Raw genomic sequence first — 18733 nt, 5'->3', positions numbered from 1 at the left:
AATTTAAATTTAAACTAATATTCTATTTTAATTTTTGCAGTTCCTACTAATTTTCATTTGCATATAAGTACTTAAAGGGACATTAAAGTAAATATTTTGATTATGCTTAAGAAATTAAAGATCTGCGTGCAAAATAATTGGTGAGCATTTCAAACTGTCAGTTTGTTAGAAAAATGTGAATTGTTTTGCAGTCCTGGGAAACACCCCTTCAACTTCATGTATAAACAAGCTCTTGCACATATCAGCCAATCAATGTAAAGCATGTAGGAGTGTCAGGGTTCTGTATACTACAAAATGCACTCCAGCCTCTGCAAGGGGAGCAGGAGCACTACCCATTAGTTAAAATGTCACACACAAAAGGGCTGAAAGATATATTCTGTAATTTAACTGTTAAATTGCAGAATATATTTTTGAGTCCTTATAATTTTTGTGCGCAAATTATTTTTTTAAAATAATTTTTATTAGAAAGTGTTATTATGAGTGTAACTATACTTTGTAATGTATTTATGATGTGTTTTGTGACACTTTTTAGTTTCACGAAACAGTTAACCAGAGCTTTGAAGTTGCGGTAATCATTTTAGCATAAATCGCGATTGCGCTCAAGTGATCACATTTACTTTCAAATCGTAATACGAGCAGTAAGCCCGAGAAGCGCAAACCCGCTATAAACCCCTTATCACTCGTGCGCAAACATTTACGCTCCTCTCATAATCTGGCCCTTTATCGAGAATTACATTTAGAGTTCAAGGACATTAGCGGGAAGCGCCTATCACTGAGCATTATCAGGAAGTACCTATTAGCCAATGAGCATCAGTAGGAAGTGCCTTTCAACCAATGGGGGATTGCTATGAAGTAGCAATTGATACCACTGTATTAGTTTAATTTTAAAAAGGTTTTTCTTCAAATTTTTTAATGGAAAAAAAAAATGTCTAGATGTGGCTCACTCATATGTATTTATGTATGTATGTATATATATATATATATATATATATATATATACATCCCTAATGGGCAGACAAAATAAACAGCACTCAAGATTCTTTTATAACTATTAATGTATGTACATATATTTTGCAATGCAGTGTACCTTTAAGTATATGTTTTCCAATATTTAAACATTTTTGTATGCCAAATAGATTTTTGTTTCAGGTATTATATCTTATTTTTGCCAAAGGCCTATTTTTTTTCTCTGAAGCCTGTGCAACTGATATAGCACTTTTTGTATGTGCATTTCCATAGCTCTAGGGCTGGGATTGTTAACAGGCGCTTTAAATTCATTATTATTATAAGTTGCAGGCAAATATCTCATGTCAAGTGTGGAATTAGAGTGGTTGACTGTAATGCAATAGTTTTCAGTCAGGGTATCCTTTACAATGAAACTGAGCAGTTACATTTCCAGTATGTAGTGTCACATGACATTGACAATATTAATACTTTTAAAGTTTTTTTTTTTCTTTCTTTTTTTAATGTGGCAAAGCCACTCACTAAATTCCTTAAAGGGAAAGTAATTAATGCATTGTCTATCTTGCTTATGAAATATCACTATTAAAGGGGGTTAAACACAGAGTAAGCGTGAGTTATCGTTGCAAAAATAACACGCTCTAACAAATAAGAGCATGCAATTTAGTTTGCATTAAAAAGGGTTATGTTAAAGCTATTTTTAAGCAAACAAGGAGAGCATGTTTGTGTACAGTTGGGTCTTAAAGGGACACTGTAGTCAGAAAACAAAGTACAATATTTGAAAAAAGAATAGCTTATTATATATATATATTACATTTTTTGCAGCTAAAGTTGTGAACTGTGTGATACTATAGTATTGTTTCTTCTCCACACAGCTCACTATTTTTCTACACTCCCTGGCCAGCTTTAGTACATTTATAGAGCCATCTGCTCAGCTACCAGGCCCCAGTGGCTGTGGAATTACTAGCTGTGCAAAGTATATTGTGTGCACCATAGAAGACAGCCATTTGAAGTCTTACTTTATCAGAAATAAGGCAACTTGGTAAGTAAAGTTAGTTTAAGCAGCTAAAACAACTTGTAATAGAGCTGTGCAAGTAATGTAAGTTTCAGCTGCCCTCACTGCAGAAACGAGTTTGTTTCCAAGGTAACCCAGACTGCACAGGAATTGTAATCAACTACAGAGCACATCTATCAGGGCAGGGAGGGAGCTTCTGCCTTATTTTTTCTGCTAATGTAAATTGAAGAAGAAGCTAGTACTATTACAGCCAGTAGTGTCTGGTAGCTGAGTAGCCTCTATACATGTAATACAGAGGCATAACTAGAAACCACAGGGCCCAGGTGCAAGAATCTAAGAAGGGTACCCCCATCCCCCCAAAAAAGGTGAATTTGATAAATATATATATTTTTTTTATTTTTATTTTTTAAAATTTAACACAGAAAAAAAATGTGAATCAGATTACATGTCTGCAAAAGGAGGTACCCTGTGTCCACAGTCTGTGAGATAGTCTGACCCCCTATTACTGTATATATTGACACTGTTTAACCCACCAGTACTATATATATAGTGAGTTAGTGACACAGTCTGTAATCTGCTGGTGAGATGGCTGGCCTGACCCTATCCGTCCCAGTGCTTTATAAATTGGCCACAGTAGTCAGTGACATGGTCCAGCCCCCCATACTGTATATTAGGGTTGCCACCCTTTACCTTAAAATACAGAACACTTGTAAGTTACACATGCTGCAGGGTGTGCATTGAGGAATATGAATAGTGCTGTCCAGAAACACAATACATGTTCCTTCCTGCACACCCTGCAGCATGTGTAACTCATAAGTGTCCAGGAAAACATGGCTGAGGTGGCAACCCTCACTTTATATAGTGGTACTGTATAGTGACACTGTTTACCCCCTGCCCCTCCATGCTGTAGTAACAAGGTCTGTAATTTGCTGGTTCCACAACCATACACACACAAATACATGCATAAATACACACACAGTCACATACATACATACACACATACACACACATAAACACCAATGGGTAAAACAGAAACACTAACCCCTGTAGTCAGAGACACTAGTGAAGCATCATGTCACACTCACATGATATCAGTGCAGACAGTGGCAGGTCAGCGTTTTTTTTAAGCTGCGCCCCCACCCTCAGGGGCCTAGTCGCTGTTGCGACCTCTGCCCCCCTTTAGATTGTCCCTGATACAGATGGTTAGGGAGCATAGGAAAAAAGTGAACTGTGTGAAGAAGGAACAATACTACTATAGTTTAATATAGTTCATAATAGGGAATGTCAACACTGACAAGTTCACACTCAATTTTAAAAACTTTAGCAGCAATATTTTTAGTACATATATATATATATATATATATATATATATATATATATATGTGTGTATATGTACATTATATGTATAATTATATATACATTTTAAAATATATTTTTGTAATGCAGTGAACAATGACTTTAAAGGGACTTTGCATTACAGAATAAATGCTCTAATTCAATAGAGCATTTAATTTTTGAACTTCTCACCATGAGACTCTATTTAACCCTCAAAGGGCTGAACACAGCCAGTGATTGGAGGGGTCATGAAACAGACATTACCAATTGGCTCACCGGCTATTTCCTGCTCAGGACCAGCAGTTCCTCTGCAGCTCATGAGCACAACTTTTTCTATGTGCTTAACCCCTTTGCAGGGGTTAAACACAAAATTCCACCATGAGTAGTGCAGAAATTACACTCTCTAACAAATAAGATCATGCACATTTTGCTCCACAGCATCCATTTATTGTCACTTTAAAAGCAATGCACTACAGTTTTCAGAGCAAAAAATAGGATGAAATCCTCTTTAACATTTTTACACTAAATAGGTTGTAATAGCCTGTAGGTTGTAGACTTAGTAAGTCAAGGATATTAGTCCTGCTTCAACAAGCAAGACTGCCTTGGATGAATGATGCTCCCAAACCTCCCAAGTCTTTGTATTTCCTATGCACTACAATATGCTTGGCTTAGCCTGCCGAGTTCTGTGATTGAAATTCATTGGCAAATTTATTGAGAAATTAATGAGAAAAGCAGCAAAGTATTGACTTTGAGAGGAAAACACAACTCATCTTGAATGAGGAGGAAAATGCAGCAATAATTTAGCTACTATTGATTTTACTCTGTCCATGTATTGATCCTCATTTTTACAATATTAATTTGCACCTGCGATCAGCTGCAAAGGGAACTGATTTCATTTCTTTGCTGTGTTAATGTACAAAGCATTAGCTTCTTTTACGGAGCGGTGCTACTACAAGTCACTTCAGAAAGGCTAATTTTTTTTTCTATATGGGCTTGTTACAGAAATAGACTAAAAATTAATTTTTTGTGTCTGACAAAATATTAAAGTGAAAACCTATCTGAAATATATACTTCCTTTTAGCCCTGTAGGCCGTATTTCATCTATGTGAAGAACTATCTGCAACATGAGATTCCAACCACTTCTCATCACCGAGCCTATACTGGTTCAAAGTTCATGAAATTTCTATGAGCATTGATCTTTCTGCATCGATTTTTTTTTTCAGGAGATCTTTGAAATTTTAATTTCCCAAGCATCTGAATTTCTTATAGATGAAATTCACTTGGTAGAGACAGTTGATGATAAAGTGGGTGAACTTAGCATCATTTTAAAGCTTTTCTTTTTTTTTATAGTGGATTTTAGACATTGTGTAATGTTTTTCAGATAAAATGATAAAGTATTCAACAGAGACCCAATGTCAATTTTGTTCTTTCAATGCAACTTTTTGTACAGTTATTTCAGAAACGAAATCAGCATATTATATTCAGATGAGAAGCCATTGCTCAATAGTCATTTGCTCATGGCTATTGCCTGGTCCAGATCTGCAAACTTACTTATAAGTGGGACATTTAATAACCACAAGGTGATATAATTGCTATTGACATTTTCCCCATTGAATTCAGCTGTTTAATTTGTAAACTACTTGTCAGCAAATAACACTTTGTCACTGAAATCACTAACTCCCTCTAGAGGAATGTGTTTAAATGGAACACTTTAGTTTTACTTATTACAGGGTCACACCTAAATAGGCAGGTGTCCATTTAGGAAGTAAAAAAAAAAAAAAAGACGGGTGTCCCTCTTCATTAAGATCTGTTTCTTGTTTAAGAACTCCTTGGTTTTTAATTGAAGTTTTCTCTTGTCCCTTAAAAAGGATCCGCAGATGTTCTTATTATGTAGTTATACTGCTAATGTGAAAAACTGCCTCATTATGAGTATCTGTTTGTAGCTAGAAAATTACTGCATTATGACAAATGTATGATTGGGAAGTTACAGGAAGATGGTCATTATTGAAATGAAGCTAGAACTCATTTAATATCTGAAACCAGCAGCTGGAATGAAGCAAATGAATGTCTTCCTGTTATTATTATGGTAGTCAGGTTTTGCAGTCAGGAAAATGTGTGTCAAATCCAGATTCCTTATATCTCTTCTCTAGCTGCACACTTGCTAAAACAATAGGCTGTTAGTGCTAAAAGACGCTTGTTTCCTGGATTACAGTTTTTTTCCCTTCTCATGTGTAATGACACAATTTAAATGTAAGACTGAGAACCTGTGTGCAATTACTTGAAAGTACTTAAGCATACACTGGACTGATAAACTGACTGGTGTATGCGATAGGTCTCAGTTGTATAGTCTGTGCATTATTGTAGCTATGCAACACTGATGTACTGTAAAAGCTGACATAGCTGCCCTGTATTTCTAATAGCTTTGTAAAACATCATCATTATAGTAATACTAAAACTCTTGCACTTTCTGCAGAAAATAGAATTCCATTATGTCACATCATATTTATAACTGTATCTTATATAATGAATATTAACTCCATATAAAAGCTTAAAAAAATCCAAGAAATAAGCAATAAAAACATAATTTTGTTCTAATTAATATCCATAATAAAGAAAGGATGTTATCCACGGATAATACATTAATGTACTATTTAGATACTAGATTATTAATAAAGACCTTCAGGCCAGAGTAGCTAAAAAGGGGACTTAAATTATCAAAATGAATGCAGAAAATAGGCATATCACAAGAAAGAAAAAGCCTCTGAATCCTGCCTTTTTAGTACAATTCTAATTGCACCAGGCAGGTTTCATATTTTCCGGTCACAGCTGCAAGCTGATATTCTGATACCGTTTTCTGCTGCCACATTAGGTTCAGCAATCCCAACATGAACTGACATCACAGACCGTTAAAATTTTTATCAATTGCGCTGCTATTAATCCCCAGCACTCTGGAATGACTTAAATATTTAGAAGGTTTCTTCTATTATGACTTTAATGCATGTAAAGTAACAAGATTAACTGAAGAGCACTCATATGTACTTAAATATGTATTCTTCTTGAGCTGTATGCTATTTCTGTGTGTAGGAATCATTGAGTATATTTGGTCTTGTCATACCCTATTTGTTTGACCCACTCTGGATATTGGCCTGCATATGATAACAGGATATCTGCTTCTTTCAGAGTCTGTCTGATTGCTTGCCTCATTTGACATGGAATGTGACTCCCTGCTATTCTGCTTCTTTATTCATTCAGATTTTATTGCTGTGCAATTTTCTTATTCTAAAATAAAAGCTCTCCAACAAAAATTACTATGCATTAGCCCGCAGTAGCCTACTCAAATGGATATTAATACAGTTTATCTCTAAAAGCACGAATAATGTATTTGAAAAAGATAAAAAGGGCTTTCCGTTAAATGAAGAATGTTAATATCTTATGACATAGTTAATATAAAGATATTTCACAAGGGAGGTATGTTTTATGATTTTTCAAACAACATCCTAGTAATCTGGCATAATTTAAATGATACAATTGTCTGCGTTTTAATTTCTTTTATACCCATTGGTCTTTTTTTTTTGTTGCTAATATTTAAAAGCTGGATTTTTTCTCTGTTAATTACTTTTCCGAGGGAGTATATGTGTTAAAATGTCAGTTTAAGCAATAAGGGTATTTGAGTGTAAAACACATGCAGTTTAAATTATAAATATTGTAGTTATGTCTATGTGGATTATTAAAACTGTTAATTGTAACACAAAAAAAAATTAAATTGGTTATACTCATACTTTTTCAACAATGGATTTTGTTAATGTTTTTAAATACTTACACAGATTCTATATTAAATCGACCATGTGTAATGTTCTCTTAATGTTCCAACATATGTACAGACATGTATTAAGTGCTAAGACCGCACATATTATTAACACATGGCTAACATTTGCTTTATTCTTACTTGTATTTCTTCTTTATCCATGCCTTTAAGTTTCTAAAGGCTCCTTCTCTAATTATCCACGAGGTCAGTAAGCAAAATTGGGAAGAAGCTGAGAGATCAATACGAATTATCCGTGAGCAAACCAGTGCTGACAGTTTGAATTGCAGCATATGTTTACCCAAAATCAGGCAATTTATCTTAATATCAGCAAAGTAATGCAGTAGAGGTGAAAGGTCAGGCAATCTCTCCACCTCATAATTACTCAGTTCTAAAACAGGAAAGTGGTATTGATTGGCCTAGCTCAGTACTGTGAGACTGGGACGTGCCAGTTGTTTGCCCTCTCTGTGCTGGACTCTTGGCTTGTACACACAACTCACACAGTTTATTGGATGTTTGCAAAAGGTCTAATGTTCTATCTCTTACCTGAAGATTTGGCCATTTATATATCCAAAACTCTTGATTTTGTTGTGTTACAGCATGTATTTTTTTTTTCCATAGGGCTGAGGTCCAATTCTATGTGATCTTATAGTAAAAGTGGGATGAAAGTCAAAGTAGATTAATATTATGAGTCAATCTGTTCTGTGTATTGCCAGCTGTGCTTTGAGGCACAGAAGCAAACTGATTCTCCAAACCCATGAATTATTATACCCAGGGCTATTTACTACACTAACCATTTTTCCACAATTTTTAAGGCACATCTCAATGTTTTGAGAAATACCATTTAAAGGGACAGTTTAGTCAAAATGAAACTTTCATGATTCAGAAAGCAATTTTAAACAATTTTCCAATTTACTTTTGTCATGAAATTTGCTTTGTTCTCTTGGTATTCTTTGTTGAAAGCTAAACCTAAGTAAGCTCATATGCTAATTTCTAAGCCCTCGAAGGCCGCCTCTTATCTCAGTGCATTTTGACAGTTTTTCACAGCTAGACAGCGCTGGTTCATGTACGTCATATAGATAACATTGTGCTCAATCCCATGGAGTTATTTATGAGTCAGCACTGATTGGCTAAAATGCAAGTCTGCCAAAATAACTGAATCACAGAGGTTAAAAGTATTTTAATATAACCATGTTGGTTATGCAAAACTGGGAAATGGGTAATAAAGGGATTATCTATCTTTTTAAACAATAACAATTCTGGAGTAGACTGTCCCTTTAAGTGTATTTTATATAGTGTTAATCAAATAAAACATTACTTAAATATGACTGTGACACTTATCCAAAGGCTCAGCTTCATTCTTAACCCCTTAACGAACGAGGACGTGCAGGGTACGTCCTAAAAAAAAAGGCAGTTAACGCCTGAGGACGTACCCTGCACGTGATCGGTGTGGAAAGCAGCTGGAAGCGATCCTGCTCGCTTCCAGCTGCTTTCCGGTTATTGCAGTGATGCCTCGATATGGAGGCATCCTGCAATAACCTTAAATGGCCATCCGATGCAGAGAGAGCCACTCTGTGGCCCTCTCTGCACCGGACATCGATGGCTGGTATCGTTGGTGGGTGGGAGCGGACCTGGGAGGCGGGTGGGCGGCCATCAATGTGCCGTGTAATGTGCAGGGGGGCGGAATCAGGGGCGGGACCGACAGGGGCGCGCATGGGAGTGCGCACGTGCACGGGGGGCGGCAGGCGGGCACGAGGCGGGAGCGGGAGGGAACCGCTACACTACAGAAAAAAAATCTGAAAATAACTATAATAAATATGAAAAAAAAATATTGTATCTAAGTATCTAAGTGATCTGCAAGTGGTGGGAGGTTGGTCGGGGAACTACACTACAGAAAAGGGCATTTTTAAAAAAAAAAAAAGATTCCTTTTTTTTGCTAAACTGGGTACTGGCAGACAGCTGCCAGTACCCAAGATGGCGCCCGCTAAGGCAGAGGGGGAGGGTTAGAGAGCTGTTTGGTGGTGGATCAGTGAGGTTGGGGGCTAAAGGGGATCCTAAAAAGCAGCATATGTAAATATGCTAAAAAAAACCTAAAAAAAAAACAAATATACCTTTTATTTTAGTACTGGCAGAGTTTCTGCCAGTACTTAAGATGGCGGGGACAATTGTGGGGTGGGGGAGGGAAGAGAGCTGTTTGGGAGGGATCAGGGCGTCTGATGTTTCAGGTGGGAGGCTGAGCTCTACACTAAAGCTAAAATTAACCCTGCAAGCTCCCTACAAGCTACATAATTAACCCCTTCACTGCTAGCCATAATACACGTGTGATGTGCAGCGTCATTTAGTGGCCTTTTAATTACCAAAAAGCAACGCCAAAGCCATATATGTCTGCTAATTCTGAACAAAGGGGATCCCAGAGAAGCATTTATAACCATTTGTGCCATAATTGCACAAGCTGTTTGTAAATGATTTCAGTGAGAAACCTAAAATTGTGAAAAATGTAACTTTTTTTTTTATTTGATCGCATTTACGGTGAAATGGTGGCATGAAATATACCAAAATGGGCCTATATCAATACTTGGGGTTGTCTACTACACTACACTAAAGCTAATATTACCCCAAAAAGCTCCCTACATGCTCCCTAATTAACCCCTTCACTGCTGGGCATAATACACGTGGGGTGCGCAGTGGCATTTAGTGGCCTTCTAATTACCAAAAAGCAATGCCAAAGCCATATATGTCTGCTATTTCTGAACAAAGGAGATCCCAGAGAAGAATTTACAACCATTTATGCCATAATTGCACAAGCTGTTTGTAAATAATTTCAGTGAGAAACCAAAAGTTTGTGAAAAAAATTGTGAAAAAGTGAACGATTTTTTGTATTTGATCGCATTTGGCGGTGAAATGGTGGCATGAAATATACCAAAATGGGCCTAGATCAATACTTTGGGATGTCTTCTAAAAAAAAATATTAACATGTCAATGGATATTCAGAGATTCCTGAAAGATATTAGTGTTCTAATGTAACTAGCGCTAATTTTGAAAAAAAAAAATGGTTTGGAAATAGCAAAGTGCTACTTGTATTTATGGCCCTATAACTTACAAAAAAAAAAACAAAGAAGATGTAAACATTGGGTATTTCTAAACTCAGGACAAAATTTAGAAACTTTTTAGCATGGGTGGTTTTTGGTGGCAGTAGATATGTAACAGATTTTGGGGGTCAAAGTTATAAAAAGTGTGTTTTTTTCCATGTTTTCCTCATATTTTATAAAAAAAATTATAGTAAATTATAAGATATGATGAAAATAATGGTATCTTTAGAAAGTCGATTTAATGGCGAGAAAAACGGTATATAATATGTGTGAGTACAGTAAATGAGTACGAGGAAAATTACAGCTAAACACAAACACAGCAAAAATGTAAAAATAGCCTTGGTCCCAAACGGTCAGAAAATGGAAAAGTGCTGTGGTCATTAAAGGGTTAATTCACAAATTTTAAATCTCTTTAAGGTCACACTTTGTCCATAACTTTATGAAGTACATTTTCCAAAAGAAGATTCTGTAAATGTATCTTAAATATGGAAATAGCAATTCTGAGATGACAGTGTATAGTTATTACAAGTCATAAAGCTTTTGAAACCTTGCATTAAAGCCTCTATCACCTGTCAGTACCATTTGCATGAAATCAATACCTGCCACCAATCTATCTTTTCTGATCACCTTTCATCTCATCAGATTCATTAAGGCAAACAGTCATTCTGATTAGGTGAAAAAAACTAGGAAACTTGACATGTTACAAAAAATAGCATTTCTATCTTTTCTGTATATAATACTGTAGAATCAATTGGCAAATAAATCTAACAATAATATTTAAAGGGATGTTTCTGTTTAGGAAAAATATATATTGTATAAAAGAGAAAGTCTATATTTATAACTACTCAATATATACTACTTTTCGATGCAGCCTGCCTTTCTTAAAAAAAATATACATTTTCCAGTTCTGTTGTTAAATATGTTAAGTTAAATGGACATAAAAGTCCAATTATTCATTTCCTTTCACACACAGAGCAATGATTACTCCTTCCTTGCAGTAACACATAAACCACAGTGCCTTACCTTCTCAATGGTAGGAGAACATAAAGCATATTAATCAACACCGTACTATTAAATTCCTACTAGTCAAGCTATCGAGACATTGGTGGGTTACCACATAGCCACACATCACCAGGAAAGAATATTTTGTTGGTTGTCTTCAACTTCAATAGGAAATTACCAGTGTTAGGATTTATATCTAGTAGGAGTAAGATCTATTTGGATTTATTATTCAATGTTTTGGAACAGATAGTGTTGCGTCAGGTGTGAACATCTTCACTCTTACTTGAATAGGTAAGTCTTTGTTACTGACTTGCAGTTGAGTTTGAATAGGTATTTGGTTGAGTAAGGTGGAACTACTTTAGTCAATAATGCAGCTTTTTTTTTTATCTAAATCACTTTTTTGGAAACAGAAAGGCTAGCTAAATGTAAAGGGCTAAATAAAATGAATATGTATGTGAACAATTTTATTGAATTTTGCATCATGATCTTTTTTTTACCTAAGAACCTGTATATAAGTTAATCTTTTTTAGGATTCAGACATCTTTTGGAGGGGTATCAGGAAGAGGAAAATATCTAGTTTAATTCTGCCTGTATTGGAAAGATCAACTGAAGTAGCAGGGGATGGGTGATCTTTACCAGATTTGGTTAAATAAGTATGATCTTATTTGTAATGTATAAGCATGTACAAGAAGTGAGGAATATGGTTCCCTGGCAGTGATATAGTAGACATAAACTGGAGTAATTTTATCTAGGTTCCATCAGAAATGTATCCTTTAACATTGCAGAAATCATGGGTAAAGGAGGTAAGTGGTCTAGTAAGCATGCTTCAATTGTTAGGGGGACATTGATTTAGAACCTTTATAGTTTGCAATACATATTCAAAATTAATATATATATGTGTGACATATGTTGGTAATTACAGTTGAAACACAATATGGGAACTTATAATGTAGAAGCTAATGGACAGATAAATTGGCTAACATCTCAGCCATGATTTTGAGGCAGTAATATCCAATCAGAATGGTGCTTACAAAACATAAAGGGGATATAAAACAGTTTATAGTCATGCATATATTGTATTTGTATTCAAAATATTTTTTTGTTGTTGGAGATTTCACAGCCGATGGCAGGCAAAAGTGTAGTTATAGAGCAATTATCATGCATATTTTTGTAAGTATCTGATAATTAGATGATTTTCGAGAAAGAAATAGTTCATAAAAGTTGATAGATCGCCAGCATGGAAAGTTGATAGTCAACCTGCAATAAAAATAAAGTTTAGTGGCTTAATGATAGCATAATAAATATACCCAATATTCTATAAAGCCAGTAATGCCCCCACAATCTCTGCTGGAAGACTGTTCTTTTATTTGATTCTATAAATGTATAAGTATACACTTCTCTTATATTGTGTATAATAAGCAGTAGCCAGTGGATCTCAAGTCACAGCATTTCACATACTGTATATGTCAAGTAAGCAATTACACAACACATTTGCAGAGTTAAATATTGACCATCATTATGTCAGCCTGGAGATGTATATGAGCAAGATAATTCCTTCTTATAAATGTTTTAATGTTCACACACCTCTTACATTTGTATGCTACTGAGATCTGTCTGCAAATGAGATTCCCTAGAGGGATCTCTTCACATATGTAATGCAAATACAAGGGATTAAAACCTTTCAATCACTTGCCATTATTAAAACTACTGAACTCATGTATGTCATGTTGGTATGTATGCAAAATATATGATATTTGCATTTTTTTTTTCAAGAAATCAAAATTTTATGAGACATGTTCATGAACCTTATAGAACAAAGAGAGAAATGAAGCACTTAATATATACTGCGACTGTGAATTTTAATCTGATTGGTAATTGGTTCTAGATGCAAGTTCTAAGTGGCAATAGTAAATGGAAGTTCCCTGTCATGTTTTGGTCATGGGATAATGAAAAAAGTACCAGAACTTCTTTATACATTTCAGTTAGTGTGCTCTTTAATGCTCAGTTGAAACATCCTCTGTAAACTAACCATGACTGATCCTATGGCCCACTCCTTCAGATCTAGTGCACAAAGCATTTGCTTTACATATCTGTGTAGGCCCAAGAAACAGACATGACGAATTATCCATAAAGTCAATGTTGACAGCTTTTCGTGATTAATGACCTGATTATGAAGTACTATTACACATAGAGCATTTGCATCACAGAGAGTTGGAAATTTTGCCATGTCACATATGCCAAGGCATTTCGAGAAGCTTTAGTATTTGCAGAACGAAAAGAAGGGAGAAATCACAGCAAAAGCCATGTCATGTAAAATCAATACATTGGATCAATTCTTTATTAACAAGAAAATGTCTCACTTCACATTCCTATGTGGCCCTTTGTCTCCGGAATACATGATGGAATGTCAAATCAAATTGCAGTCTTCAACTTTCTGTCATGTTATTGAGTAGATATATAGGCGATTCCTTGCAAGATACTCTGTGCATGTTTACACAAATAATTGAAGCACTCGTTACTAATGTGCAGATAATTATTTTGAGTAACTGTTTTTCAAAGCTCCGTCGTTAGCCTGTTGTGATAATCTTTTTTTGTTCAATTGCATTCATAAAAACCTTCTAAGTTGTATAGTGTTAATCACGAAATTACATGCTACCTAATGAGTGATTGTCTAAATTGCAGGCTGTGTAATGAATAGATTGAGACAGTTCTTATTAGGCTCAGAAAATGCATTGATTTTTACAGCTCTTCAACACGGAGTTGCTCACTTAAAAATATCTACATTACAAAGTAATATACACTAATAAGTATTTTCATCTGAACTGTAGTCCTTGGGCCTTCAGGCTGAGTTTTTGTTTGAGTCTGGCAGAACTATAATAAAGCCCTATGACTTCGTTTAAAGCTTGTTAAACACAATATGTGCAGTCTAACTCAGTCAGGATCATGATTCATGCACTGTACACAGCAGCATGTGTAGCTGATTTATGACCGAGCACAGTTCATAGTCAAAATTACAATTTGAGGGAAAAAAAGATTAATTACTATTTGTGGTCTGCAATTTCACGAGGCTAGTGGATTGCAGCTGTAGAATGATAGTGCTCTACATCAGTTTGTAGGCAGCTATTCACAGATTATTAAGGCTGTGCAAGATTAAGTGCTCCTATTGCCTGGTTTGTACTCAGGCAATATGCTAGACAAAAAAGGACCACAGGGATAAATCTGAAATACGCAATAGGTGGACATATGTCATAATTTCCAGTTTCCCATAAATCCAGTGTCAGTATGGAAAACAATGCATGATAGAGACATCATATAATGGTTATATTTAATGTTGTATATGGCCTCAGGAGCTGCAGAATTTATATGGTTTTGAAATTATATTGTTTGATTTCATGATGTTTTAATATTTCCCATGTCGTTCTGAGGTAAAAAAAATAAATAAATGTTATATATCTTGTTATATAAATTGTTTGTTATAAAATTATTTGTTTTGTCGTCACTTTTATTATAAAAGAGATCTATTTAAACATGTTAAAACATTTGTTTTAAAGAAAGAAAGTAAAAGGTTATATGAATTTGATCATTTACAGCAAGTGCTCGTTTTAGCACAACTTATTCCTAGGAATAGCTTGCTCAGTGGCCGATAAGGACATATCCATCAGTTCTATAAGTGGACAGTGACCTCAAAAAGTGTTTTTTTTTTCTTACAGCCAGAACATCCATAAAAACAAAACAAAACTGTGATACATTTTAAAATAGCCTTTTATACATGTAATAATAAACTAATTAGCTTACTGTCCCTTTAAAGGGACAGTCTACTTGATTTATTTTTATTGTTTAAAAAAGATAGATAATGTCTTTACTACCCATTTCGCAGCTTTGCACAACCAACATTGTTATATTAATACACTTTATAACTTTTAAACCTGTAAGGACCGATTTACCAAAGTCCAGATGGAAAGGGTTAGCATCGCAAACTTGTCTGCCTGGGATCGCAGAAAGAGGCCAGCTTATTGCTTGTGCAATGCCGCCCCTAGTCATGCTAGCCCATTGGCATGCAAGTAGGGGCTGTGAATCACCCCGGGCGAATGTGTCTGGGATGATTTTATTCCCCAAGCTAAGAGCTGGCATAAAAATGAATAAGCAGCGGTCTGATTATCGCTGCTTCTTAACATTCAACTGTATGCTCAGTCATGCGAGCCTGCAGCAAAGGGCCCCCAAAGCTTCATATGCAGCTTGATAAATGGAGCCCTAAATCTCTTCCTGTTTCTTAGTGCCTGCAGGCCGCCTATATCTCAGTGCATTTTATTAGCTTCCCACAGCAAGACAGTGCTAGTTCATGTGTGCCATAAAGATGTTAACTCCTGTGGAGTTACGCATGAGCCATCACTGATTGGCTGAAATTCAAGTTTTTAAATAGCACTGAGAAAAGGGGTCAGTCTGCAGAGGCTTAGATACAAGGTAATCACAGAGGTAAAAAGTGTATTATTATAACTGTGTTAGTTATGCAAAGCTGTGGAATGGGTAATAAAGGGATTATCTATCTTTTTAAACAATAAAAATGTTCAAGTAGACTGTCCTTTTAATATATACATTTAAAAATATAACCTATACAACAGGAGTTTACCTTTTTTTGTCCAAGACCTCTTTTATCTTTAGTGTTCTATAGAATTATAAAATACTCCCTAAGTCAAAACAGTAGATTTACCAGTGGCAGTGTACAGTCTTGTGCATGAAGTGTATAGTACACCTGCTAAGTTCAATTCCCACTCTTGAACATGAAAATTAGCTTTTTGAGAACAGATAATACTGACTTTCCCTGATGTCATGTAACAGTTCTTCCATCATCTATATTTCTGTGTGTACACATTTAGTAAATAATATCTACACAATTATTACATATTAGAGTAAGTTGATAGCAGTAATTTTATAAAGCCTTGTTAAAAGCTGCAAAACTATACATGATGATCAAATAATCTAACAAGTGATACAATCTTATTTTTTCAGCCCTGAATGAACCAACCATAGATTATGGATTTCAGAGGTTGCAAAAAGTAATTCCAAGGCATCCAGGGGATCCAGAAAGGTTACCAAAGGTCAGTGGGATATTATATAATTGCTTTTGTTTAGTGTAAAGAGACAGTAAAATAAAAAAAATAAATTCAAATGGATTGGAGAAAACATTTCATTTTTAACAACTTTCCAATTTACTTCTATTATCAATGTTGCTCAGTTCTCTTGGTATCATTTGTTAAATAGTAATTCTAGGTGAGCTCCGTAGCACGCATGTATCTGGCAGCAGTGTATGCAACAATCTTTAAAGCAATGTTATATATAGTGGCAAGCATTGCTGCTATAGAGTGCTAAAGACTTGTGCATGCTCCTACGCTTCTATCAGCCCACCTAGGTTTGCTCTTCAACAAAGATATCAAAATACAGGAGTAGATTGGAACGCTGTTTAAATTTGCATGCTCTTTCTGAATCATGAACATTTTATTTTGACTTTACTGTGGCTTTAAGTACTTTTTAATTAAATAAAAATGTGTTTTTAAAATGTTCCTAACTCAAAATCACCAAAGCTTGATCTTGCGCAAATGCTACCGATCTTGTTCCTCCAGAAGACAAATTATTATCTACTTCATTTTGTAAATTGTATTTTTAATAACATCTCTCATTCCAGTGACAAAACATTTGTCTAAAGTGTGGTCAAATAAAACCAAGATAACATTTCTTTAAGGAATGCTCAGATACAAGTATTTCGATTCTGCAAGAGGAACATAAACTTCCTGCATAATGAGCTAGTTCAATTAAACATTTTCCACTCCAGTAGCCAGTACCGATTCCAATCTAAGCAGCCCCACTCTGATCTGTGATTATTTCATTCTTGTTTTCCTTTCATTTTCTAAAGCTCGATTCAGTTTAATCTTTTATTTACAAAGGTTTTGTTATAAGTCCCTGACTTAGCAAGCGAGTAAATGAAGTCCACATATTAATATCTAGGGGGACTTTTCATTTAAATTCAGCAGACAAAGACTGCCTGGATTGTTTATACATGTGACTCATGTGATAGGCATTAGATGTTAATGCACAGCTAAGATTTTAACACATTTTCTGTTCTTTAATATTATTTTGTTTATGTTATTTAAAGGGACACTAAACCCAATTTTTTTTATTTCAGGATTCAGATAGAGCATGCAATTTTAAGCAACTTTCTAATTTACTCCTATTATCAATTTTTCTTCGTTCTCTTGCTATCTTTATTTGAAAAAGAAGGCATCTAAGCTAAGGAGCCAGCCAATTTGTGGTTCAGAACCATGGACAACTCTTGTTTATTAGTGGGTGAATTTATCCACCAATCAGCAAGAACAACCCATGTTGTTCACCAAAAATGGGACGACATTTAAACTTACATTTTTGCTTTTGAAATAAAGATACCAAGTGAATGAAGAAAATTTGATAATAGGAGTAAATTAGAAAGTTGCTTAAAATTGCATGTTCTTTCTGAATAAAGAAAGAAAAAATTTGGGTCTAGTGTCCCTTTAAGAATGTTAAGGCCACAGCTTTGTAAATGATCATTTTATTTATGCAAACTATAACTAGTTTACTTCAGTTCCATATATAGTTTTGATATTCTATAAATCAGCACGGGTGATTTTGTTAAAAGAGCATTTAATTTTATAGTAGTGGCTCATTTCCTATTTTTATTTATGAACCTACATAAGTGTACCACAATGAATGAAGGTTACAAAAAGAAAGCATGTAGGACAATTATTACCAAAGCTGACAACAAAGAAATGCAGAAGGAAGATCCAACATTCTACTTTTTAAAATCAAATATAAATAGATCTCATCTTGTCATACTCATGGTCTTGTGAAAGTTCTTGCTCATTGGCATAAAGAGAGAATTAAAGGGACATTTCAGTCAAAATTTAAATACACATAGATAAATTACATATATGCAATTACATGTATTGGCAAAAATGCTTCTAGTAAAAGTTATAACTCTTTTTGTGCTAACATTTTTCTCTGCACGTGCATGTGAATCATAGATAGATATTCTCAGTGTTCTGGCATTTTAAATATTGCAGCTGCGCAGATCATCAGTGGGGCTTTTGTCATGTCAGGAATTAACAAATTGAGTCATTACCAGACGGTACAAGAACTTTAGGCTCTCTGAGCAAGTGCTGTGTTTAAAATGCTGGTGCACGGTGCATACTTAAATAGACTTTTGAAACAGCTTTAGCTTTTACTAGAAGCATTTTTTCTAATCCATGTATATTACAGAAATGTTTCTATCCAAAACTGAAATTCATCCACGTGGATTCCAATTTTGGCTAAAATGTCCCTTTAAGTAGGGTCATGTGCTTAAATTTATCACCAAAAAAAAATCAATAAGATTAAATGTTAAGGTTGAAAAAAAAAAAAAAGATACTCATTGGTGTATGAGCAGAAATTCTATTTGCTTTTAGTTGTATATTATTGTTTTGTAATACTGGATAACATAAATGTAAACGTCATTTTGGCAACACT

The 18733-nt window shown here is 34.9% G+C and overlaps 1 protein-coding gene across 9 annotated transcripts in view; it reads left to right on the top strand.

Annotated features, from left to right (window-relative positions):
• EBF3 (EBF transcription factor 3) overlaps window positions 1–18733 on the top strand; it is a 159708-nt gene that overhangs the window by 125576 nt on the left and 15399 nt on the right. For all 9 annotated transcript variants that reach the window (XM_053692585.1, XM_053692584.1, XM_053692581.1 and 6 more), the window contains exon 11: window positions 16211–16299. In XM_053692585.1, the coding sequence (XP_053548560.1) occupies window positions 16211–16299 (89 nt within the window). The remainder of the gene's footprint in view (window positions 1–16210; window positions 16300–18733) is intronic.

Source organism: Bombina bombina, chromosome 9, assembly GCF_027579735.1.
Source record: "Bombina bombina isolate aBomBom1 chromosome 9, aBomBom1.pri, whole genome shotgun sequence".
Classification (NCBI taxonomy): domain Eukaryota; kingdom Metazoa; phylum Chordata; class Amphibia; order Anura; family Bombinatoridae; genus Bombina; species Bombina bombina.
The sequence above is the reverse complement of the archived record's forward strand: the minus strand, read 5'-3'. Positions and strand labels throughout refer to the sequence as shown.